General features: G+C 41.5%; 1 protein-coding gene across 1 annotated transcript; it reads right to left on the bottom strand.

Moving 5' to 3' along the window:
• Positions 1–26,370, bottom strand: LOC137437947 (uncharacterized). The gene is made up of 4 exons (XM_078766307.1): positions 26,216–26,370; positions 25,860–26,003; positions 7,001–7,139; positions 1–3,624 (listed from the first exon to the last, which is right to left on the bottom strand). Exon 4 carries the CDS (start codon positions 3,622–3,624, stop codon positions 2,620–2,622), a length of 1,005 nt encoding a protein of 334 aa, XP_078622433.1. The 5' UTR covers positions 7,001–7,139; positions 25,860–26,003; positions 26,216–26,370; the 3' UTR covers positions 1–2,619.
• Between the last annotated feature and the right edge of the window lie 1,534 nt (positions 26,371–27,904).

Genomic DNA, 27,904 nt, shown 5'->3' with positions numbered 1-27,904 from the left:
TCCACTTTTGTTTCTGTTTATTAAAACTCAAAAAGGTAGGGGATAACGTACTAATTCAAGATATTGACTAACTAACGAACTAATTAACTTTAACGAAGCCTCTCTGTTCAGCCGGTCGTGGCATGGTACAACTTCTCCTTTGTAGATCTTCTCCTTCGCTCTTGGCCAGCGCAGCTCTCTCCTCGCGAAGTCCCACTTGTCCCTTATATCATGAAAAACTCACTTCCATATATGGAATGGAATTTAAGACTCCGCACAGACTTTTTCGGCTCAGACAGTGGAACGGTCTGCTTTCCATCTCAGAGAATTCTAAGGGCCATCTTAGACAGCTGTCACAGTTAACGTGATGGAACACCTTCTTATCTATCTTTTGTAGGTCATTCCTTGACCTGTGCACGCAAGCTCTTTTCTCCTACAGATTCCATTTCTACAGGGTTATACAAAACATACATTTGGAGAAAGAAATATATGAACACATATATTTTTGGTATTCTCCCACAATCCCTCATTTTTTCTTTTGTTGTTTATATTAATCATTCATCTAAACATCAACCTATTTAATATTCGAACCATAAATTTGGTAATCCAATTTTCCCATTCATAAGGCATACACCGTCATTCTGGAAGAATATGATCACCAAACATTTCTCTTTCCATATTAATAATGCAATTCACTTCATTTGCATGAAGCATACAACACTTCACCTTTACCAAAACACAATAATTTCAGTTCACCATTAAAATAATAAAACATCTGCAACATTTGGCAATACGTTTGCTTTGACACAAATGTTGACTTTTGTATTGAAAAGAAGGGGCTGATCAGTCGTGTTTGAAATTCAAGTATGAAACATTATCTTCTGATGTCTTCATGGCACCTACACTATTTTGCGTAGGATTTTCTGCTGTTGTGATAGCTGGGCAGAGTCACAAACTGACCCTGCTTTTCATGTACCATTCTTGCCACTCTTGCTGTGAGCCATAGTAGATTTGAACAAGGCCTTCATCCAATTGTCGTCGACTTGCCTCCTCACTCATCATGAGTATGGAGCAAGTGTTGATGTGATGTTGATTGGCCAGCAAGATGTGGAACAGGGATGCCGGATGCATCTGCAATGATGATGTTGGGACCATGGTACTCAAGTTGTCCATGGTCCATACCAGGAGCACCCAGCAGAATCGTGCACAGCTGTTGTGAAGAAAAGGCACAGCCGTTCGCTTGTAACTCCATGCTGGCTCCCCGGAAGTTGGTGAAGTAATAACACACGTCACCGCATCCCGTGGAAGTTGCAGGTAAAATGTCGTTGTCCTGCAATTGCTGACGTGATGAATGTCCGAGGCATTCGAACAAAAGTAGGTGATCGCCCTTCTTTCATATGTTGCAATGTGATCCAGGCCAATGGTCAAATAAATCCCCCTTGGTGAAGGTAAACATCCATCTCCAATCTTACAAAGGAGTATGTCTTCACCATTCTTTGAGACGGAGGGTGTATGCCAAAATTAACTTCATTTTAGCCACAAATTTTCTTTTTCGAACTTCTTTCCAGATGTCGTCATCACTCCATTTGAGATGTGACCTGGTCTTTCCTTTACTCTGCCACATTTATATCTGCTCGCCACACAGATTGAATCAAATGGGGTACATTGTAACATGAAATCACTATATTTTAACTAATCATGTATATCTTATAACAGCTTCACATGAATAATATTCAAATCAAGTATGTGTTTTATACGACTAAACTAAGAATAACATCCACAATTGCTTTCAGGTTCATATAATTCAAAAATTAAACTCATGCAGTTATTTTAACACTACTTCAACGACAATAAATGCATTATTAGTTGAGTGTATATAAGTAAAATCACAAACAGGAATATATAATTCCCAACAAATCTTGCAAACAGCAAACTATGCATAATGTATTATTAGCATAGTCCTCCCCACTTTTTTCTTTTAATAGTGTAACCTATGGTGATATGAGTTCACTAACTCGTAAAACGGACATCATTCACAATGGTTTGTTATGTCCTTATCTTAGTTCTACTGTATTCATTTGCAACATTACTTGATTCAATCTTTTAATCTCAACATTTATGTCGCCATAAAAGTCTTCCTCTTGTGGTTCCGCACGTATTTCCTCATTTGCTGCTTCATTTATTTCTGCACGTGGTGCTCCATGCACTATCATAGTGTTATTTGTTATCTTATTCAAAACCACCATCACTAAGGCTTTCAAGCAAGCCATCACTAAAACTATTGCCAATATAACAACTAATCCAACAAACAAGTATTGGAGTATCTTAGCTGCCACTCCTCCGAATGTATTTTCCAACCATGCAAAAGCACCCCCTTTTACATAATCGTGATATCTTGCTCCCTCTTGTCTTATTGTATTGGCTATGTTATAAATGTCTCCCGAATTATCAGGTATATACGTACAACAATCTGTACCAATCACTGCGCATGTACCTCCTTTTTCCGCTAACAGCATATCTAATGCCATACGATTTTGTAATGCCATGGTTCTTGTTGCTGCCAGCTCACTTGTAAGTTGTGTCAATCCATTAGCTGTTTTATTTGCCAATGTTTCTACAGCCAATGCCATTTGCCATAGCTCATGGCCTGCCTTCCAGGTTCCATAAAATGGAAATACTACCATTCCAACCCATACTAACAGTTCTTTTCTGCCTAGCATGTAGGATGCGCATTGGTGACTCTGTTAACAAGCGCATGCGTGGAAGTACAAAACCAAGAAAGCATGATCCTGACCATGTCAGTGGGAGATACGCATACGCCTTGTGTCCACATATAAAATATGTATTATTATAGGTCCATGTAGTATCTGTCATCCAAGTTCCTTCCCAAAACAAAGATATCATCTTTAGGCTATCGTTCCTTATTGAGACAGGCAATATCATATAGCCCAACTCGTAACTATAATGGTGGCAGGTGGAGTTTCCCATAAACGTATTATTCTCCTTGGTGTGATGTCGGACGAAACATAGGAGCCCTTTCATTTGTTGTTGAATAGTTACGGAAGGGGGCATAACTTCATTGCCATATTTAGGCCCATAACTGTCTGCAAATTCCTCACATTGATATCCCCCTTTTTCCCAACCAACATTCCCGAGCATCATTGCCATCGGTAAATAAGGTATTGTTGCTACCAACCTCTTTGGGAAGCGACTACATAATTCATCCCAACCAAAAGGAACTGCCTCCAATGGTACTCCGTTCTCACTAGAATGTGGCATTTGTGTGCATATCCAACAATTACTTTCATTTGCTATATCAGCCCTTGTGTGGGCTAAATGTAAAAAAGTATTAATCCCATGTAATCCATCGGGTTCTAAAGGTGTGTCCCTATCATCCATCAAACTTCTGCTTTGTTTATGTCGTATCGCATAATCATATATCTGTATGTCGGCCACCAATGTTGCGTTTTGTTCTCTCATTACCCCGAAGTAATGCATGCAACACAGAGTCCCCACTACTAGAGAACTCATTCCTAGGATGAATATCACCATTTCCAAGGAGTATCCGAAGTAGAAGTCTCTGTTGCCCCCTGATTTTTCGGCTTGTCTTGATAAGGTCTTTCCCTTTGTCCCACCTGTATCCATCTGTAAAACATGTGAGCTACCCCTTGTATATGTTCACACCTAGAACATAATTATATGTCAATGACATTCAACATTATATACCAAACTAACAAACTTCCTAAAAGGTAAATAAAGAAACATCCCTTAATATGTAACATAAATCTGATTATTTGCCTTATCCTGATCCCCCTATCTCCCAGGGTCCATATTTGTGTCTATTCTTAGCAACTACTTATGGTCTGTCAATTCGTTCCAAAATACCACAACCAAAGGTTTTAGCCAAAGCTCTCCCAAACTATTTCCAATGTGAACTCAAAATACTAGTGAAACAATCAATTCAAAGAATTAACTTCAAAGGGTCAACAAATTCATTTTAGAAACAGATCTAATTTTCTTTCTATTGCTATAAGGAAGAACAATAGTTCTTATAAGTCTTTGTAATATCTCATTTAATTTACCCAGCATTGAAGAATTTATTTACTATTCATTCCCTTTCTGTTTACCAGTAACTTTGTTGAGACTCCACAAATTAATTTGATAAATCCCATGTGTTCAGCTACCACTTATGGAAACCCCTATTTTTTTGAAGAAAATATCCAAATAAGTGGTTTTACGCCCCCTTAACTGTTGCTCATCCATTTTATGCACCTAGTGAATACTACTAACACCTGTATGCCAATGTAGGTGTGCCAGATTAACAAAATGTTGCAGGTACACGTAACATCGCGTTCCGAGGTTAAATAACATAACAGCGCGTTCATGTCTGCCCCTTGGGTTTAAGATGCACAATGCATTCCGTTTTTAAAACTTACAATAGTTCAATTCAGCAAAAGTTTCTTTACTTTCTGCCCATATCATCTATGCCTAAGACATATCCATACATACAGCACAATTTATATGCTGATAACAGTCCAGTTTATATGTCAAAATCCATGAGCAGAGTACTCTGGGAAGTCAGTATAAGACCTCTTCCAAATTGGACTAATTTTGTACTCCCTCATCATTTTTTATGAAGCTCATATCCATAAATAGCTTTTATTCTCATATAAATTCTATTAACAACGGATTCCCAAAACTCCTCACAATTGTACTATAAATTAATGGCTGCTCATAACCCAGCACATCAAATCGTCATATTCCATCGCCCTTAACAGAAAGGATAATTTTCATAATCAAATGATATTTCTATTTTATTTTACGAATTTTCTGGATATGCGATCCCATCCACATGAAACTATCCATTTCCAGACAAGCACATTGTCGGTTTCAACAATCTTGTAAGATTGACACATAAAACAAAACACAAACATTGACACTCAAACGTACACAAACCCAAGCATTATGTATATGTGTTTACGTTGGAACCATTATTAACAGAGCAAGATGTGTCAATTTTATTTTTTATTTCGTAAAATTTGTCCCTTAATGTTTTAACGCTAATCACACAAGTAGACAAAAAGTTTATTTTCAGAAAACCCCTCTAACATCACATTGAAATTACCCTTTGGTTCCCACTATAATGTCTCCAAATTTGACAATACATCCATTTACATGTCAGTCGACCACTGACCTATCAATCATGCAAAAGAATAATCCAAAATGCCCACGTTATAATCATGTGACGCTTGTCACCTGGCGTCCAAAAACTTGCAAAGCAATGTTCCACTTTTATTTAAAAAAAATAAAATAAAAAAAAAATTTGTGTGGCCCAAAATGCTCCCTAAAACCACATTTATAATTTACAAATATGAAGCTTCCAAAATGAACTCTAATTCTGGATCTTTTAATTCATGTTCCAAAAATATCCAGTTTTGGCATCTGATCAATTAATTATTAAGTCGCTACCAAGCAAAAAGTAAAAGTCATTCTTGCTCCGAAAACTTCTCAGACTTTTCAGACACAAGAAGCCTCAACAGTTATTCATGTTGGTTTTTGATCTAATCTGTTGAGGCCAATCGTCATTTGGGATCTACAGCAATGAAGGCCTATTCGTTATTTGAGGTACCTGTACACACTGGTACCCTTAATCTTGGTTTTCCCTTGCGAAATCGTGTTATTGACATACGGACATCTTCTTTTCCAATGCCCCATTTCTCCACAATTGAAAACCGGTTTCTGTCGTTGCCTGGTCTGTCCACCTGTTCACTCGTATTTCTGGGCTGCATCTATGGGTCTCTGGGATGCCACTCCAATCTCCGGTTATCTCCTGCTGCATTATTGCATTGTTGCCCAGAAAACCTATTGCGTTGATTCGTAGTCATCAGGGCTTGTGTCTGTAATTGCATCAATTTGTTCGGCATTTACAGCAATGTTCCTGGCCTGAATTCGCTGATGATGCAAGGCATAATTCAATATTTCTTGCATTGGCTTGCCTTCCCAAGCAATACACTGTCTTTCCACTTCATTCTTCAATTGTGGCAACAAACCATTAATAAAAAGAGGTTTTAAGGCATTGTCTATGTGTGCCCGGTCGATTCCCGAATATAGTTGGAAAACATCTCGCAATCTGTCCAAATAATCGCTAGCATCTTCGCCTGGTTTCTGCTTGCATGGAACCACTGTGTTCCAATCCGTCACAGGTGGCAATTTTCTTATGGCCTCTATCAATCTATTCATCTGTACTGTCTTAGCCTCCGTGGGCATGTCCAACTGTCCATCTGCCGCATTGACACAGTTTGCCTCATGCATTAAGTCCCTCAAAGTGGTGGTATTGGGAATTAACCACTTCAAAAGTATTTCCATGTCTCTTGCAGTGGGCAACTGAGTTTCCACAATCACTCGCAGCTCCTCCGCGAATTGAAGTGGATCTGTTTTGATTGATGGCATACTACTCTGCAATGCCTTGCCCAACCTGTGTTGTACCTGCTTCACCTCCATTTTCAAACCCCCCATCTTTGTTCTCGTCTCCCTCTCCCTAGACTCAACGTCCCAGTAATAAAATGGTTTCCAATCCACTTTCAACTTCTGTCTCCCTCGTGCTTCTATTTCTTCTCTGAGTGTTTCCAATGTGTTCCTGTCAAAAGTACCATCCATGGGGAATTCCTGTTTTCGTCCATTCATGCTAGGATTCCACATCTTTAAGTGACTCTGCACCATATCGCTGATGCATGTAGTCGATACAAGCACCTCTGTGGGACAAGTCCAATTGACCTTGCTTCTCTTTGGAGACTCCATTCCCCATTTCACCTGTGTGTGAGTAACACTCTATATGCACTCAATGTACCAGATAACTACCAAGACTACACTTTAGATTACACCTGCACCCACTATCGGCTGTGTGTACTGCAAAAATCGCTGAAATTTGTTCCACCTTATACCGAGTAACGTTGAATGCGCGATTTCCTAGCTTAATTCCTATAAGCTCGACTCCGTAGTCTCCCAGGAAGTATCTCTCCACCTTTTCAATTGATGACTTCAAGTGATTGCCAGAGAGTCTCCCTGTCCTGTGGCTTGTCCACACCCCAATCGCACTGATCGGTGTTGTAGTTGGGTCAAGTGGATCAGTATGAAATGGGTGAATCCGCAGATATCCCGTGCTGTTGGAGGGGAAATCACACAGAATAGTAACCGCACATATATCTATATATAGACTCACCACCTTGCTCTTTTTCCAAGGTTTTCTTCACATTAATGTCTCACAAATATCTCAAAACTTCTTTCTCGAGACTTCACCTTCATCAATCAATCAATCAATGTATTCAATTAAATCAATTCATCAATATTCAACAATAAATCTCATTAATCAATCAGATAACTCTATACATAAGCCGTTCCCCAATGTTGCCAGAACAGTTCCATCCATTGATGGAGATATATGATCATTGGTCGTCACCTTTGACCTATACCTTTTGTCAATTGACAAATCACCGTTCTGCCTCTGGATCATATCTGACATATTTTTCAATCTTGTCTGGCCATTATATCACAAATTCGACTTGAGCAACCACTGAAGGCAACCCAACCCTAGATTTGTGAGATAGTCAGCCAAGATTACTCAACCAGGTATGAAACAGGTCACTGAGAAAATGTCCCAATTTAAATGGTACCCAAACTTCTTGACAATTAAAATTTCGTAAAAACTCCTGAAGTGTTCTTACCAACAAATGACAATTAATTCACACTATTTGTCAATTGTAATCCGACCCTGCTGAAATTTGACACTTCATTTAACCCTACTAGTCATGCATCATTAATCCTACAGGGCTCAAAAGTTGTCCTTTAAGCCCGTGCAAACATTTTACACGAAACCTCATGATCTCATTTCTGTCAATCATAACATCATGATCTTAAAATCATTATCATAATTATCATGACTATCATAATCAGTCATATCATAACCATCCATTTGAAAAAAACCCCAAACATTTCCTTTATCACCACATCCATGTGGTATAATCAACAATAAAAAATAAAACTGCCTATAGCAAAAGGCTACCTCCTGACCACTTAGTATACCTATTGACAAGAAGTCATAGCAATATCGAATAATCGTCAAAAAACTTTTAAAATTTTAAAATCGCTTCTATTTCGCCTGCCGCTTTGTCGTTCCAAAAAATCGTAAAATATAATCAACAAACAAAAAATACACTAGGTCGACCATATTACAATATTACACCATTTCAGTTGACATGAAAAATCGTCATGCTGTCTGAAATGTTCCAGGGTTTCTGCACACCTTAAAAAGGTATGCTTTGTGGTGTTGCCCACCTACCACATTGAATACACCATTCCAGTATCGTATTGATTGCTGAAATGCTCCAGGGTTTCTGCACACCTTAAAGAGAGGTATGCCTTGTGGTGTTGCCCACCTACCACATATATATAATACAATAAACATTTCTTCCGTTCAACAGAACAAGCATTTCCTGTATAAGCATTTCAAAATCAAGAAGAAGAAGCAGACTCACTTTCAAAAAAATCAAAAATCAATTCTTTATTGAAAAAGAAAGAAGAAGAGAAAATTAAATGAGAGCTTGACATAGAAACAAGCCACAATTAGGGGTGTTAATACTATGCGAAATACGACACTCTTTTTTTTTATCCTAAAGATAACTGTGTATTATTGGTCGCACTCATAACTTTTTATATATTGTTTCCCCTACAAGGCTTGCAGAGATTGTGTTAATGCTATCCCCTGCCTTGAATTTTCTGTGCGAACCGTTACACTCATGAAGTGACATTTAACCATTTCAATTGTGTCGTATCATCGCACTCATTTTTTAGCCGCGTCGCAGACGCTGCTCATAGAGTGCCCTCTGCTGTTGTTGTTCTTCTTCTTGTTCTTCTTCTTGTTCTTGCAGAGAAGACAAAACCTCAAAGCTCCACCCATTCTGGGAACCATAGCTCCACCCATTCTGGGAGAGCCTTCATATAAACAAATATCCACCATTTTATTAACTCGCATAGCTTTGAGGCCTGTTTTGTAGGCCCGTGGTGTCTTCCTCTCTCACACAGTTTTATTTCAAATCAAATTCGATATATCATTTCATTTTTCACAGTCGCTAACATAGTTTTAGACTTGGTTGAAAAAAACGGGAAGAAAATCCGATGAAAGTTGCCCTTTATAGAATGAAATGAATTCTCAAAGGCCTGTAACTTCAAGTCCATTGAGATTTTTTTTTTTTAAATCGCGGCATGGTCAGTCATACACCGCCCGAAATAAGACGGGAAAATGCCGAGATATATTCAAAATTCGTCCATTTGATGACAATCGTCACGATGAAATATTTAATTTATACGCCGTCACAATAATGTGGAGAGGAGCATAGCTTCGTTCACGTGTCGCCACACACGGGAAATTGCCGAGATATATTTTTTTTAAATCGCGGCATGGTCAGTCATACACCGCCTGAAATAACAGACGGGAAAATGCCGAGATATATTAAAAATTCGTCGCCACACACGGGAAATTGCCGAGATATATTTTCACTTTGCACAAAAATAACATCAAGTAATCGAATCAATAGGAATGTCCTGTGCCTATAACATCAACGCTATAGGCACAGCTGCATCTAGGCATTGTGTAACATCGACGCGGCTTTTGTTTTATTTAAAACTTTTTGTACTTGTTTAGCACTATAGGGCCATGGTTTGAGGGAGAGGGGGCAAAAGAAAAGAGAAGTGAGGATGAAGGACACATAATGAGGAAGTGAGGACTTTCATTCAAATCATAAAATGGAAAAAAATGAAAAAAATGAGAAACAATTGTAAAAAATGATTAAAATAAATAAATAAATAAATAAGATGAACAAAATCACAATCATCTCCATCAATCATCACAATCTTCTGATTTCAATTTAAGGACGTCAATGCTCCCTTTTTAAGAATTCACTTTTAAACCAATTTAAAAGACAAACAAGACAAGACAAACAAGCATAATCCCTTTTTCCAAATTTGGTCCAACTTCAATTTTGAAAATTAACTCAAAAGGTCAGCCAAAAGGTTTAACCGATAAAAAATATTTGTCCATTCTAATCCGTTTTGCTATTCAATGGAAAATCTGCCAATTTTAATCCAAATAAAATTCAATAAAACACCATTCAGCTCAATACAGCCTGATTCCCCATTTTACAAGTGGGAAACACAATTCCGCTTCTTGGGGGCCCTCCAAGATGCGAAATGCTTCCCACTCATCCTATGACCTCCATCAAAAGAGGATATTACATTTAAACCCATATGATTGTCTGTCTGCACAGAACAATTTTGATTTTCTCTACATTTGTTGATATGAATGACAAAAAAACCCTTCCCTCACAGGTGCAACATCACCTGTGCAAGTGTGTAAAATCACAAGCATGTCGGTGTTTTAACACAGCCATCGTAAAATCACTGAGAAAAATCCTGGCAAAAAAACAAACAAAAAACCCCCACAATCCTGATTTATGTGTCTATGATAATTCGAATCCAAAATAAATTTTCAAATGTACATTCAATGATTGTTCTTCATAGATTCTGCATCCCAGTAATATGGGATCGCCTCTCATCATTTTGTAGACAAATTGGATGAATCTGAGCTGTCATCCAAGATGGCCGCCGAAAAAATGAAAATATCATATTTTCCTCTTCGAGATGCAAATCGAAATAATTACAGGTGAAAACGTCATGCTACAGAACAGGAAGGTGGTGGAAGGGAGCAGGAGGGTGGTTGGGGGAAGGGGGTGGGAAGGGAGGGGGTTAGGGCCAGCACCAGGGTTAGAGTAGAGGGGGCACAAGGGGGGGTGGGGGTGTACGGGAGGAATCGGGGTTAGAGGACCAGGGTTAGAGGGGGCACAAAGGAGTGAATGGAGGGAAGGAATGAGGGAGGGGAGAGGAAGGAATGGGGGAAGCAAGAAGCAACACAAATAATTTGGAAGAAGAAGAAGAAGAATAAAAGATGAGGAGGGCCACACATACGCTCAAATTCATTCATCGAGAACATGAATATCAATAGACATTAACAGTCAGAGAGACGTAGTTAAGAAGAAGAGAATGGGAGATGAAGAAAGGAGAGAATAACATCGACAGGATCTACAAAGCATTTGCATTCAATCCCGGGAATCATGTGCATCCCAGGAAGCATGCTGTCTCACATCCTTCATACAATCACTGATATGACGTGACTTCTTTCAAAAAACAACTAGAACGGCACTCAGTGGAGAGCATACCTACCTCAATCTGTCAGCTCTTGTATGAGCCTCAACCCAAATAATGAAGTTACATGGCTCCGTGCATCCTCACAAGCAACTCATCTGTAAATTAAGCCGCCATGGTTTTAATAGAGTATATAAACAACCGCCTCTATCTGCATAAGACCATCTCACTTTAGCGGGTCTGTGTGTGTGTATGTGTGTGTGTGTGTGTGTGTGTGTGTGTGTGTGTGTGTGTGTGTGTGTGTGTGTGTGTGTGTGTGTGTGTGTGTGTGTGTCGATGTTGGCATCGTGAGTCCTTATTTCTCTGAAGAACTCGTTATCTGCTAGCAGGGAACTTTAAATGAATTTCAATCAACGTGACACTAAGCGTGACAGGTGGTGGTGGTGGTAGTGTGGTGGTTGTGGGGGGTGGTTGTGGTGGGTGGTGGTGGGGTGATTGTTAGGGTGTCCGGTGATAAAGGTTGGGGTAGGGTGGGGGTGCGGTGGTGGGGGAGGAGTGACGGATGGGATGGGATGGAGAGATGAGATGAGGGAGGGAGAGAGGCAGAGAGAGAAAGAGACACACAGAAAGAAAAATAGGTAAGGAGAAAGGAAAAAACAACAATAACAACACCAACAACAACAACAACAACAACAGCGATTATTTGCTCCATGGAAGCATTTGCTTCCTCTAATGACTCACTCCAAAATTCATTTCATTCGCTCTTATAGGAGCCTCAACCCAAGTGAGTTCAAGTGAGAAATGAAGAGAGAGATAAAGGGAGACAGAGAGATTGAGAAGGGGAGAGGGGGCAGGCAGAGAGGGAGAGATAGGAGGGGGAAAGATGGGCATGAGGGGAGATGAAAGGTGGGATATGAATAGAAGGGGGAAGGATTGATGAAAGTGAGATAGGGGAAAAGAAGGAGAAAGAGAGAGAAGGAAAAATGAAGTGATGGAGTTATTTATTTTCTTCATATTTTATGCAAATAATAAACATTACACAAATTTAAATGTATTCATTCGAACGACCACATTCTATGCACCCCCGGCCCCAACATGAAAGGGGCACTGAATCAGCGGCACAGCTGCACCTTGTCGTTCGAACTTCCGCTCATCTAATTTTACAGTCTCCAAAAGAGGTTGCAACCCCACTCCTCAATGAGGTGTCCAAAACAACGAACTTGAGAATTCTTAAGAAGGACAAACATATTTTGGTACAAACTGAATGTTAAGCACTGAAGCAAATATTACGAACAGCAGTTCCAATACACCCTTGTTCGAAGAAGAAGAAATTCTATATCTCTCAGACAGACATCTCAGACATAACAAGCTGTAATCCCTCCCTTCCGCAAAGCGATTTACCACACTGACGTCATCCCATTGTTTAACTCAGCACACGCACCCTCGTACCCTCGTAGATGTGTGCCATAACTCCTGGTGTGCGTCCTGCACCTATCTTTCGGCACGATACTGAGTCCCTCATCCGACCCCACACTCCGCTCCCCCTGAGCGATTGCTGCAGTGTCTCACGCATTACCTTACCTGGCACAGAACCACCTGTGCCCCGCGTCAAACCGCAAGCTGCACAGATTTAAATGGAGCGCACTGAACACAGTCGCACAGCTCAGAGGCTACACAGCTCAGAGGCTACACAGCTAGCCGATGTGCTGCATCCTGAAGCATGCGAATCACACATCATCCCGAGCATTTATTTTATCCTGCCTGTGAAACACAATGACGACTCAATCCAGCACACAAATTCCAATACCATTTCACCTTGTTAAAAAATCATAAAAGTCCAAAATGTTTCAGAATGCCTCAATTTAACTCACGATGACCTTATTTTACTATAGAAAAATAAGGAGTGGAGATCAGAATAGACGGGTGATGGTGGTGGGGTGGTGGTGGGTAGTGGGTGGAAAAGCGGAGGTCGAGGGGGGAAGGAGTGTTTCCAATCTCCACACAATACTCAAAATACCAAAATTCAGGAAAAATAATTTTGATGACAAAACTCACATGGTAAAAATTACAGTCCTGAAATGGACACTGAACACACACATCGTCAGGAAAAGACGTAATGTGATTCAAAACGCCTTACAACCTACACGGATCATTCACAAATGATGTACACACAATGCGGCGAGATGACATTTTGCACAATAAATCTCAAAGAATCGCTTGGAAGTTAACATTTCGCCACAAGAACTCGCCAATGTGTTTCTGGCGTCCAACTCTTGGTCACACACGGGTTCAGTTGGCAGACACTGTCTGAAGACTAGCAGAATATATCGGACACACAAACAGACTTTACATACCTTGGTGGCGTGTCCGAACCGCCGCTGATCTCCCCCCAGCGTTGCAACCACGTACGGCCACCACTTGTGGAAGTGTTCTTATCCTTAACTGTAAAAGGAAGACTCCACTTTTGTTCTTTTGTTCGGTTTATTAAACTTTAAGGGGAAGGGCAGAATGTACTAACTCAAGATAATCACTTTACTAAGAACGAACTGAACTGTTAACGAAGCCTCGTTCAGCCGGTTGTGGCATGGCACAATCTTCTGATCTGCAGGTCTTCTCCTTCGCTCTTGGCCAGCGCAGCTCTCTTCTCGAAGTCCCATTTTCCTTATATCATGAATGTTCACTTCCATATATGGTATGGAATTTAAGACTCCGCACAGACTCTCCCGGCTCAGACAGTGGAACAGTCTGGGTTCTATCTTGGAGAATTCTAAGGGCCATCTGAGACAGTTATTATCTGTTGAAATGATAAACACCTTTATCTGTTCCCATAGGTCACTCCTTCCTGACCCCTCTGAAACAAGAATGTTCCAAGCTTCATTTCAAGAGAAAAACACATTTTAACAAGAGGGGAGAATATAAATAATTATATATGCCTCCACAATATGTACCAGCATCATGGTCCTGACTCAATTAAGGATGTTGGACAATGGAGTAAATGGACTGAAGGATATGCTAAGAACTTTCCTCAAGAAGGAACATTTGAAAGAAATAGATTAAATAGATTGGAGCAGGAACTGGAGGAAAGGGAAAAACTAGAGAATGTTAGCTGGAAACATTTCCATAAATGGGATGTTGAAGGTAGAAATAGGGATGAGAAAATTAAGTTCTCTGAATTAAGGAGTGATGTGAAAGGTATGCAAAAGAATATGGGAAAGTTTTCAACCAAGTTGATGCCTCTCGAGGTAGGAAGCAAAATGGCATCTTCAGCCCCTGAATCCCAACTGTATTCTCAAAATGAATTAGATGAGATATTAAGATGTGAGAGTGAATCACCTTTGTATGGCAGACGACGACCTCCTACCTATGAACAAGCAGGAAGTCAAGGAGTGGTACCTGGTGGTCAAGGTGCGCTTGCCATATATACACCTGTTGTGACATCTAGTGTACCTGTTCCACCTGTTGTGACACCTAGTGCACCTGTTGCACCTGTTCCACCTGTTGTGACATCTAGTGCACCTGTTGCACCTGTTCCACCTGTTGCCATATATACACCTGTTGTGACATCTGGTGTACCTGTTCCACCTGTTGTGACACCTGTTCCACCTGTTGCCATATACACACCTGTTGTGATATCTCATGCACCTGTTCCACCTGTTGGCATACCTGCACCTGTTGTGATATCTCATGCACCTGTTCCACCTGTTGGCATACCTGCCCCTGTTGTGATATCTCATGCACCTGCTCCTCCTGTTGCATCACCTAGTGTATCTATGGCAGATCAAGTACAGGTGGTGTCATCTGGACCAGGTGAAGGAGCTGCTGCTGCAGGCTCCCCTAATGAGGTGCCATCTGCAACCATGCGAAGTGGGGACATAGGACAGATGAATGATTCAGGTACTACCCCAGCAGGTGCTACAAGTGTACAGCAGGTATACCACGTTGACTCTGCCCCTCAGCAGGGTTCCCAAGCCTATCATTTGCGAAGCGGTGGGCCAGCTCCCCCAATGCCACCAGCCTCTCAAAGAGTGTCTCCAAATAAGGGAAAACATAACACTATATCAACAGGGATTTTGGAACTACCATCACAAATTACTAATTTCCCCATGAGACAAGTACCAGGGGTTCAAGGAGGGAAAAGAGAGCTTGTGTACAGACCTTGGCCATTTCATGAGCTCAGAGAAATAAAAAACAGTATGCCATCGATTAAGCTTGATCCGAGTAAATTTGCAGATGAGTTGCAGATGATTGTAAATGCACAAATGCCAACTGTCAGATATATGGACATCCTTCTTCCTGCTATAATTCCAAACTCCACTCTGCTGGCTCAATTGAAATCGGTAGCAGAATGGAAATCAGCAGACAATGGACAATTGGACTTGGATGAAAATGGGGATGCAACAAAAGCACAGATAGGAAAATTGCTGGAGGCCATAAGAAAACGTCAACCAGAGGCAGACTGGAGTAAGGTAACAACTTGTAAACAGAAGACTGGGGAAGACCCCTCGGATTATCTGGAGAGATTGCGAGAAGTATTCAGGCTGCATTCAGGAGTACCAGTACAACAGATGGACCATGCTTTGAAACCACTTTTTGTACAAGGCCTATTGCCCAAACTGAAGGGAGAGGTAGAAAAACAGTGTGTTGCCTGGGAAAGTAAGCCTATTACAGAAATAGTGACATATGCTTTGCATTTCCATCATTTGCAGGAAAAGAATGTTTCATCAGCTGCAGCCAAGCTGATGCATTTGCAGACACAAGCCTTGTTGCCGGAAAGACAGCACAGAAAATTCTCCCAAGACCAAAGAGACTATAGAAGACCTGGTTTCCAAGCAAGGAATGGACCAGATAAACCAGATAACATGAGTAAGGATAAGAGCAGATGCTTCCGGTGTGGGAAACTAGGCCATTGGAAAAACCAGTGCCCGTATACAAGCGGGAGGAACAGTGGACAGGACTAATTCCAACCAGGTGGACAGAAACAATACCAGTGGAATCAGCAACTCCCTGCATTCCAAAATACTGACTATGCCCAACAACCACAGGTCCAAGAAGTCCAAAATGTCAAAACAGGCCAGTTTCAGCAGCCTTTCTGGCAACCTGCCTGGAAACCTCAGAACCAGCCCTTATGACTAGGCCAGGATGAGACAACTCTATGTTCCCTTGTAAATAAACAGGTATCTGCATTTCCTTTAGTTGCAGAATCCGCTGAAGAGGAACCAAAACTGAACTTGAGGATAAGTGGACAGGAAGTACCATTTCTAATCGACACAGGAGCCACAAGAAGTACTTTGCGACAAGCTGACTTCCCAGATGTTCCATTGTCAAGGGCACAGGTAAATGTTATTGGTGTGTCCGGGGTTCCCATGGCAACACCTATAACAAAGGAACTGCGTGTACAGGTGGGCCCATTGACTGGACATCATTCTTTTCTCTTGGCAACGAATTCTCCAGTAAATTTGCTGGGGAGAGACTTATTGTGCAAGATGAACTGTACCGTCAAATGTTCTGAAGATGGTGTGTACTTAGAAATGCCACATGACTCACATGACTCTGTTTTGAATTTATTGAAAATGGTGACTGAGCCTACTGTGTATCAATGGAGACTTGATGACGTGACAATACCAGAACATTTTTGTGAAAATGTTATAAGAATGATGGATGACGTGCCCCAAGTGCAGGAATGGGTGAATGACCACAGAATGGATTTTCTGGAAGGAAGCCTTCACTGTACTGCATACTGTGATCCCACAGGAGAAGACACTACGTATTTCAATGAAGTTTCTCCACACCTGGGAACAAGGTATAACAAACACCTATCATCCATGTGGGTAGGAAGACAAGGACTAGGTATGTTAGTGCACCTGACTAAAGAACAACTGCCTTTGTGGAAACAGCCTGAGATGACGACCCTACATGTCACCCTTGCGGTGTCACACCTGTATGAAGCAAAAGATGTTGGGGCAATGATAACTGATTTGCAGGATTGTAAGAGGGAAAGGTGGATGACTGAGAACCAACTATCGCAGCTTTACGACTTGGATGGAGATGGATTTTGCTGGGAACTGAATGCAGGAGTGACCCCATCCACCTTTTTGGTGAGTGAAGTATCAGTAACCACTGCATACACGACTCCACTTCACCGTCATACTGAAGGCACGTGGGACCCACTTGATCAGGTACCACCTTGTTTGTGGACCACACACGCGAACGATGTAGGATGGATCAAAAGTATGACACCTGTCAAGATTACAGTAGATGAATCTAAACCGTTGCCACAGAGACGTCGGTACCCTTTATGACCAGAGGCCAAAGCCGGTATAGCACCGGTGATACAATCTTTGTTGGAGCAAGGAGCCATAATTCGTACTGTCAGTCCATGCAATACACCTATTTTACCTGTAAAAAAGCCAGGTAGGGATGCCTGGAGATTTGTTCAAGATTTACGAGCGATAAACCATTGTGTGATTCCAGCTTACCCGGTGGTTCCAAACCCAATCACCGTTCTTTCAAGCATCCCATGTACGGCGAAGTTCTACTCTGTAGTGGACCTATGGTCCGCTTTCTTCTCTGTACCGGTTCATGAAGACTCAAGGTACCTCTTTGCATTTACGTACAATGGCCAACAGTATACCTGGGCCGTCCTGCCTCAGGGCTACACAGAGAGACCAACTTTGTTTTCACGGGCCTTACACGAAGACCTAAGTGATGTTGAGTTTCCAGGAGGTTCGGTGATGGTGCAGTATGTTGATGACCTTCTAATATGCTCTGTCTCCAAGGAAATATGTGAGCAAGACACCGTTGTGCTACTGATAGCGCCAGCAGAAAAGGGGCATAAGGCCTCAAAGGACAAACTACAGTTCTGCAAGAAAGAGGTGAGATATCTTGGACATATTTTGAGAGAGGACACGAGGCGCCTTTGTCCGGAACGAGTGACGGCAATACGAACTATCCCGAAACCAACAACCATCAAGCAGATGAAATCCTTTTTGGGAGCAACGGGCTACTGTCATCAGTGGATTATGGATTACGCAGTGATAACGCGCCCTCTGTTGGACATTAGCTTGCCAAGTTGCCCAAATCCCTTGGAATGGACACCAGAGGCGGAACAAGCATTCCTAGCACTGAAAAACGCTTTAGCATCGGCACCAGCACTAGGGTTGCCAAATTATGAAAAAAACTTCTTCCTGTACTCACATGAGAAGGGAGGATTTGCTCAGTCAGTACTGACACAGAAACATGGAGGGCTACTGATAGCGCCAGCAGAAAAGGGGCATAAGGCCTCAAAGGACAAACTACAGCACCTACGAGCCAACAATAGAAGCAACCACCTATGAGCAACCACCTATGAGTTGCTGTTACTAACACCATCAAACCTTACCATTCAACGTTGTCCAACACTTAACCCAGCGTCGTTGCTGCCAACAATAGAAGATGGTGAATCCCATGACTTTGCGGAGATATTGGCGCATGCGCTGACACCGCGCATTGATCTGAAAGACGTCCCACTTCCAAACTCAAACTTGGTACTATATGTTGACGGATCATGATCAAGAGCAGTGGATGGTTTGCAACTAACAGGATATGCAGTATGTACGGAAAATGAGACTTTGGAAAGTGGAAAATTACCGAACACCTATTCAGCGCAACAGGCAGAGATCTTTGCTTCAACCAGAGCCTGTTGCTTGGCAGAAAATCAGGAAGTGACAATCTACACAGACTCACGCTACGCATTTGGCACCGTACATGACTTCGGCACCCTCTGGAAGGAGAGAGGATTTTTAACATCTTCAGGAACCCAGATTAAAAATGGAGATCTGATAGCTGCTCTTTTGGATGCAATTCTACTGCCATCTGCAATTGCGGTAGTTAAGTGTGAGGCCCACACAAGGGGGAAGACGATGTTTCACGAGGAAATGCTAGAGCAGATGAAACAGCAAAACTTGCAGCTAGGTCTAAACAAAGCCCAGTGGTTGTACAAGCAGTTTTAACAATTCCTGAGAGTAGCCCAACGTTAGAGGATGTAGGTGCTATGCAGGAAGTTGTTGGTGACCAAGAAAAGGACACTTGGGTAAAAGCAGGATGTGTATAATTATGATGTTGAGTCCAAATTGTGGATTTCCAGTGATGGACGTGTTGTTGCCCCATGACAGTTGTTACCGTGGATTGCTCGTTTGGCTCATGGTGTGACCCACACGAGCAAGGGGGGAATGTCCGCGTCTGTGTCTAAACAGTGGTATGCACCTGGATTTACTCCTGTGGCGGAGCAGTATTGTGCTACATGTCAGGTGTGTCAAAAGTATAACCCATGGAAAGGGGAAAAGACTGCACAAGCAGCTCATCCGGCCCCCTCTGGTCCTTTTGTGCATGTACAATTAGATTTCATTCAGATGGAGAAATATGGTGGGTACGAATTCGTTCGAGTAATTGTCGACATGTTCACAAAATGGACTGAAGCTTACCCCTGTAGACGGGCGGATGCAAAATCAGTGGTGAAATTTTTGCTTAAAGATTTCATTTGTCGATTTGGGGTCCCCTGCAAAATTTCTTCCGATCAGGGAACACATTTCACAGCACAAATTGTCCAGGAACTGTGTAAGGCAATGCAGATAAAGCTTCATTTCCATTGTCCTTACCACCCTCAATCGGCAGGGGCAGTGGAGCGACAGAATAGGGTGTTGAAAAACAAATTGGGCAAAATTTGTGCAGAGACCAACCTCAAATGGCCGGATGCTGTCCCACTTGCTTTGATGTCGATGAGATCTACCCCCAATAGAAGAACGGGTTTGGCCCCACACGAAATTCTAATGGGCAGACCAATGAGAGTGCCCCACTCCCCTCCCCTAACGATCAAGGAAATGGATATACACCAGATGGATGACTTGATGTACACATTCTGCATTGCTTTGACCAAAACAGTGAAGCTGTTTCATTCTCAGGTGAAAGAAGCCTTGCCGGAGCCAAGTGAGTACGAGTGTCATTCCTTTAAGCCCGGAGACTTCGTGTTCATCAAAGTTTTTAAGCGGAAAAGTTCTTTGCAACCAAGATGGACGGGACCCCACCAGGTCCTCCTTGTTACGCACACTGCCGTGAAATGCCAGGGCAAATCCAGCTGGATCCATGCCTCACACTGCAAGCGAGCAAAGGAGAACGACAAGAACGACTCAGCAGAAAGATAACTCGACATTACAGAGCGTCACTGGGTTTGCTGATGTTTTTATGCTGTTTCACTCTCACTTTCATTGCTGCGAAGATCATTGACTGTGCTGCTGAACAACACACTTCCACCCATCACACTATACCCTCATATCAGATGTCCATTACTGATGACACACATATGTTTTCCTTGACATTAAAAAAAAACATACAAAGGTCGAAATAGGACCTCACAGCTACATCTACCTCAAGGAAATTTTAATGGAACTGTTGAACAAGTGAGGGTTAGGGAAAAGCGGAGAATCGGACCGCATGATCATCACCTACAACCGAACGGTCTTTATGGTATTAATACCTATCTTGCCTTGTCACTAATGAAAGCACAGAGCATAAATAAGAGTAAATGTTGGGTGTGCACACACATACCACAATCAGCTCAAAGCGGATTAACCCTTAAGGTAATCCCGTTTAATGAAAGTGATTATATGGGTTGGGGATGGAATAAGGAGTATAATCTTACTTTGCCAAAGAACATCACACCAACTGATTTTTCTGGTAGTTACAGGCCTAGTTATGATTATCGTACGGACCCACCTCACTTTGTCATTAAGGACCCCCCGATAGGATTGTTCTGTCTACAAAGGAAAATGAAGAGTGATTTCTATGCGGGAACATCGACTTGTAAGACTTACATAGATGTTGATAAACTAAAGGAGGGTAAGAATGGACCACGTGTTAATCGTCCTGAAGTGCCTAGTAACAGCACTTATTTTGTATGCGGCTTTAGAGCCTACCCTTGGCTTTCCCCCAGGTGGACAGGCTCTTGCTTTCCCGGTTACGTTATTCCGCACATGCGTCTGGTAGAGATTTCTCCCGTGGACGCCATAAATGTAAGAGGACGTAGAGCCGTCTCAATTGGAGACTGGGCTGGGTCGCTACTTATTCCCCAGTATGGGACAATTAGATTAGGACAGGAGTTGATAAGATTGGCATCTAGCCTAGAACGGCTGGCCAATGAAACTGCTGAAGTTGAAATGGAAGTAAATGCTGAAATGGTAGCAATGAGAACCGTTGTTATGCAAAATAGAATGGCTTTAGACATGTTGCTTTCTGAAAAAGGCGGAACTTGTGCCATAATTGGCTCAGAATGCTGTACCTATATTCCAGACAACTCTGAACGTATTACTGATTTGACAAAAAATATCAAGAAGGAAGGGGCAAAATTGCATAATTACTTTAAAGACACATGGGGAATCACATCTTGGCTAGTCAGTACCTATGGAGGGGCTGGGGTGCTTCTATACTGAAATTCATTTGCACCGTTCTTTTTGTGATTCTGATTGTATTGTGCCTTATCAAATGCATACCGGCACGAGTTACTAAATGCTTCACTGCTAAATTCTTTGCAACTACATCTCCCAAACCTCCAAGTCGCAATGAGACTTTCCGAGAGATGTGCATGATTGATCTGTATTGATTCCATTTGATGTTACACTCTCATACTTCCCCTCACTATTTAGATGATTCCTGACATGGAAGCCGAAAGAACAATTGGACGCACTGCTATCGCAAATAAGGGATACTGCCAGACGATGGGCTAAGCAAATGGCCTACGTTGGAGACCTTTATTCACCTGTTCAAAAAATCTGCCCGGGCAACAAGAAGGTATATCCGTGGAGAACCATTGGACAGGGATCCTCAGGTGAATTTGGGAAAATTTAACCTGAGGACCGAAGGGAAAAAAAAGGAACAGGAATTATTTGTGAAAGCAGGGTTAAAATTCTGAATGATTGTTCCTCAAAACAGGGTCAACCTGTGACTGAGATGATTAAATTGACACTTCTATGTTGTGGTCCTGGATACAGGACCAGAGGAGAGATTGTGGAAGTGTAAATTTATAAAGCAAGTAATTTCTATGAGCCACAAACCTGCTTTCCTAGTCTGCAAGTTTTTTTTGTGGTTTCCATGCAAAATTTGGGATTTCCTACTGTTGGCAAGTTATCTCCGGGACTGACGAAAATCGTTGCTCGAGAAAAGTAAAAATTCTTAGTGAAGGCAATGGTTGATCACATATTGTCATGAATGACTGAGGGTAACATTATTACAAATAGGGTTTTTGGAAATAATGTAATGTTGGATCGAGTATGTCTTATTGAATTATATAAGCAAATTGGAGAAAAGATATTGTTTTCTTGGTAAATAATTAAATAATACAACTGATGCCACAATGTCTAACCAGGTAATTGCTGGATTATCGAGGCTTGCTTACCAATGCGCTCGGTGAGCAAGCTTTCATTGTGACTGTGAATAATCAACTCAGCACGAAGTCTAAACTAAACATTGTCTTGATAAGTGAACGCAAAGTACTTGGTGATTATTTTGCAGAGTCAAACAATGGGGGTGAAAGAATCGCTCTTCGCTGACCGTTGTTAAAATGGGCCCAGCGCACGCTTTTTTCTTTCTCACTTGGAGTTTATTTAATAAATAGTTTTATGAAATTGCCAGCGTTCTCAGGAAAATCTCTCAACAAGAACGATAATTAAACACTGAATCAAAATAGCTTAATAGTATTCGATAAGGGTTAGTCGGAAATATAAAAAATCCGATAGCAAATCCATGGAGGCTCTCTCTGGCTCTCTGCTTCTCAGTAAAGATCTTTTGTGGGATTGCAGTATGATTTTGACTTATGAGGGAAAAGATGATTTGCAGATTGGAAAAGGATGTGATTGTCATAGCTACTGAGTAACCTTTTGATTAAATAAGGACTTTCTTTTTGTATATTTTCTAAATATTAAATCATAAATGTCCCTGCAATGGCATTATAAAACGTCGCTGCATCGTTTACGCATCGTTATGATTGATAGTGTCTTGGTGCCGAAGAGTCTGAAGCAGCACATTCTTCTCATTAAAGGATTTGTAAATGCAGATCTGCTCCCAGCGGGGGCATTCCCATCCCAAGATTTCACTTGACCAATCACATTGTATCCCTTGTGCCCTCCCACCCAAAATTTGCCCAACCAATCCTACTGCTCTCCTCCCTTCTCTTCGCTCCTCCCCCCTCCACTTGCTCCTCCCACTTGAAAATGTATAAAAATCAGAACGGATGACCAAATAGCCAGGATACTTCACTTGGCTGGTCGATTCTGTATGTTCATACTGTATGTTAACTGTATACTGTACATGCTGGTGTTTGGTATGATATTTCTTTGTGCATCCCTACTGTACCAGGATTTTCACTTAGGACTTTGATCTAGGATTTGTTGAAAATCTTCCTTGTGTGTTTTTGTGAATTGTACCATGCTCTCCTTGGTTTGATAAGGGTCATTGTTTTCTTGCTGTGTATTTCTTTGAAGACAGAAAGTGTTGTCCTCCTCGGGAATTAAAATTTGTGACTCTCTTCTGACAAGTTTATGGACATTGAATTTTTGGTTCACCTATTACATACTACTGTTGGAAAATATCCCGAACAACTGCTTGGCTTCTATCTGGCCACTCTGCCATAAAACCCAGATCGGTGGGGTGTTGCAGTGATGGTTGTTCTTCTGGACGTCTCTCCCATCTCCACACAGGATCTCTGGAGCTCAGCCAGAGTGACCATCGGGTTCCTGGTCACCTCTATTACCAAGGCCCTTCTCCCCCAATTGCTCAGTTTGGCCGGGCGGCCAGCTCGAGGAAGAGTAATGGTTGTTCCAAACTTCTTCCATTTAAGAATTATGGAGGCCATTGTGCTCTTGGGAACCTTCAATGCAGCAGAAATTTATTGGTAGGCTTCCCCAGATCTGTGCCTCGACACAATCCTGTCTATGAGCTCTGCAGGCAGTTCCTTCGACCCCATGGCTTGGTTTTTGCTCTGATATGCATTGTCAGCTGTGAGACCTTATAGAGACAGGTGTGTGCCTTTCCAAATCATGTCCAATCAATTGAATTTACCACAGGTGGACTCCAATCAAGGTGTCGAAACATCTCAAAGATGATCAAGAGAAATGGGAGGCACCTGAGCTCAATTTCCAGTGTCATAGCAAAGGGTATGAATACTTATGTAAATGTGATATTTCAGTTTTTTCTTTTTAATAAATTTGTAAAACTTTCTAAAATCCTGTTTTCTCTTTGTCATTATGGAGTATTGAGTGTAGATTGATGAGGGAAAAAATGAATTTAAACGATTTCAGCATAAGGCTGCAACATGACAAAACGTGAAAAAAGTGAAGGAGTCTGAATACTTTCTGAATGCACTGTAAATGGAGCAGGTTACAGCCTTCGTGTTACCTCCACCATCAAAGGTGGATGGAGGTTATGTATTCACCCCTGTCTGTCTGTCTGTCTGTGAACAATATATCTCAAATAGTTGTGGATGGATTCGGACAATCATTAGATGGATGGAAAAGTATGCGACAGTGACAAAATCATTAGATTTTAGTGAAGATCCGGCTTCGGATCCAGCTCATAGAGTTTTCTAAGTGTTTCTTCACCATTGGGAGATAGGGCCAAAAACGATATATATAGCAGGATATCTCAAAAAGTTATGGACAAGTTATGACTAAACATGGTGGACGAGTTGGTTAGGTGACAAGAACAAGCCGATTAGATTTCGGTTCAGGTCAGAATCCAGATCCGGCCTATCATTGGGATGCAAAACAAACTGTTCAGCCTTGCGGAGGTATGCGCTCTACCGAGTGCTGTTCTAGTTACCTCCGCCACCAAAGGTGGATGGACGTTATGTTTTCAACCTGTCTGTCTGTCCGTATGTGAACAAAATATCTCAAAAAGTTGTGGACGGATTCGGACGAAATTTGGCAGAGATGTAGCGTATGTGACGCCGACAAAATTATTAGATTTTGGTGAAGTTCCGGATCTGACTACTATAATTTATTAAGTGATTCTCCGCCATTGGGAAATAGGGGCAAAAACGATACATAGCAGGATACCTCAAAAGGTTGCGAGAACCTTTTCTCAAAAAGTTGAGAGAACTTTTTCTCAAAAAGTTGTGGACAGATCTGGACGAAACTTGGTGGACCGGTTGGGTGACTGACAAGGACGATTCGATTTTGGTGAAGATCTGAATATGGATTCGGATATGAGAATTATTTACTTTTTAGGTGATTCTTTGCCATTGGGAGATCGGGTCAAGAACTATACATAGCAGGATATCTCAAAAGGTTATGGATGGATTTGGACGAAACTTGTTGGACAGGTTGTGTATGTGACAAGGAAGAATCGATTCAATTTTGGTGAAGATCCGGATCCGACTAGTAGAATTTTAAAAGTGATTCTTCACCATTGAGTGATATGGCCAACCAGACGGAGGTATGCTCTCTACTGAGTGCCGTTCTAGTTACTCCTGTAGTCAGGGTTGGCACCAATTGTCCCAACCTGGGTTTAACCACCCTCCCACCCCCCCCCCCCCCCCCCCCACGACACTTCAATAAATCTATTATTTTCCCAGAAAAGTGTATTATAAAAAATTCCTATTACTGCCCTTTTTTTTTTTTCTTAACCATTGTAAGGGATAACAGGAGGTCGCGGCGACCACATACCAGGAAGGGTGTGTCGTCTGGTAAATTCGGCTGTGAAACACTGATCTTCCACATGCACGAGGACTCCAGATCTTCAATAGTGCGTGGTATCCTGGTATTAACCACTGATGCCAAGTGTCCCCAAATAAAACAGTGGCCTTGCTTCTGGACATGGAGGACATTCCATCGGTCCAAGACATCCCATTCACCTCAAAGGAATAGTCTCAAAAAAGTTTTTTCACACATTTCCGATGATTCAGGATTTTGAAACACCCTGTACAGCAGATATAAAGCAGTCTGACACATGAATAAGAAAGAAGCATAAAAAATACCTCTTATTTGTTCAAGAGAGATGATGGGGAGGTAGCATTGCTTACCTGTACAATTCATCAACTGGTGGACCAAGACGAGCATGGACAGATGGCTGGCGACGGGATTTTGATTCTTTATGAAAATAGTAATTTCCCACTGTGATACGAAGCTCTGTATCTAGCTCCAGAGGTGGTTTGGGAGAGCGGGACTGACACAGTTGAACGAGTTAAAAGAGCGGGAAAACAACAACCACTGAAAATGTGTAAACACAGCAGTCATCTTTAACGAATCGACATTCATTAACCAGAAACCAATGGCAATGTAATTACGACAATCGTTTTACATCACGGGGAATAACAGATAACGGTACACAGCCATGCACGAAAGCACCCATTCACTTTCATGATAGACGATGACCTTTCGGCCAATAACCCACATCCATTTGAGAGAGCCCTGTCGCGCATCCTGCTGGTCCATGATGTAGTAAACTACTCACAATAAGTTCGGGATATTGGCAGGTTCTTCGGTGTGGTTGATTTAGTGTATTAATTATGTTGAAAAAAGTTGTTGGTCCTAATTCTATGGTTATTAATGAGTGTGAAAACACAGCATTCTTGATTTCAATACCGTAACCCTAACCCCCATTAAAAAAAAAACTCACTCCCACAATATCCCTAACTTATTGTGAGTAGTGTAAATCTCTGACCACATACACGAGGACTCAACATCAAAAAAATAAATGAAAAAAGGTCTGCGTAGACGGCAGTTAACAGTGACCATTCAAATGCTTGGAAGTAACTTAAAGCAAGCTGCTTTTTGTTTTGTAACTCCACATTACAATTTAAACAAATAGAAACAATTGTTATCCTTGCACAACAATGGACACACAATACATTAAAACAATTGACAGAGGATATTTCTCGAATTCTTCCAAAAAGTCAGAATGTCGATATTGTTATACGGACGAAGCAGAATCACATTAAAATACACATGATAATAACTATCATTTTTCTGCTAATAATGTTTTTAGAACCCCTATACAATTTGAAGCAGTGTCCTGGGGAACAAAACTCCAATCACAAATGCAATATATACCTGAACACATTTAAAAACAAGCCAAGAGCTTCTTTGGTTAAGTCACACAAACCCATATGTGCAGCATTCATTCAGAAAGCATCAGATAAGCACAGGTGATCTTTGCTCCCTTTCACACAAACCAAGCTGCAGGAAAACAGGAGATCATGATCATGATGAAAACAGTTGCTCCAAAAAAAAAACATCCTTGGCAATGTAGAAGCATAAACTTCGTTCGAGGGCTGAAGGCCACAAGGCTGGGACCTCAACGTGCTTGGGCCCCTCCTTCAGGGCTGTAAAACCCACCATGTAGTGTATAGACAAATATGGGTTCAGGCTTGCTTTATAATGAAGGGAAAACAGAGGGAAAGCATGACGATGGCGAATACTGTGCAACACTTCTCATTGTATGTGTATCGCATATGTATGACAATAAATTCCTCATTTGGTAATTTGGAATTGGTAATGAAATCACTTGACTGGTCCATTCATTCATATGCCACAACCTTGCTGCTCGTTGCATTACTTCTGGGAGCATGATGGTGCAAAGGGAAATGTTATCAATAAAAACTGAAAATACAGGACACTAAATATAAAGGGATATTCTCACATGTATTGAGGAGTCGGAAAAAACTATAATTACACTCTTAAACGTCGTGACATCAACCGATATGCCCCCA

This window comes from Myxine glutinosa, chromosome 12, assembly GCF_964187855.1.
Source record: "Myxine glutinosa chromosome 12, kmMyxGlut1.1, whole genome shotgun sequence".
Classification (NCBI taxonomy): Eukaryota; Metazoa; Chordata; class Myxini; order Myxiniformes; family Myxinidae; genus Myxine; species Myxine glutinosa.
This window is presented reverse-complemented; position numbering and strand designations above follow the sequence as displayed.

Bases quoted from the DNA above. Each gene is read 5' to 3' on its own strand.
- LOC137437947 (XM_078766307.1), bottom strand. From the start codon at position 3,624: ATGGATACAGGTGGGACAAAGGGAAAGACCTTATCAAGACAAGCCGAA.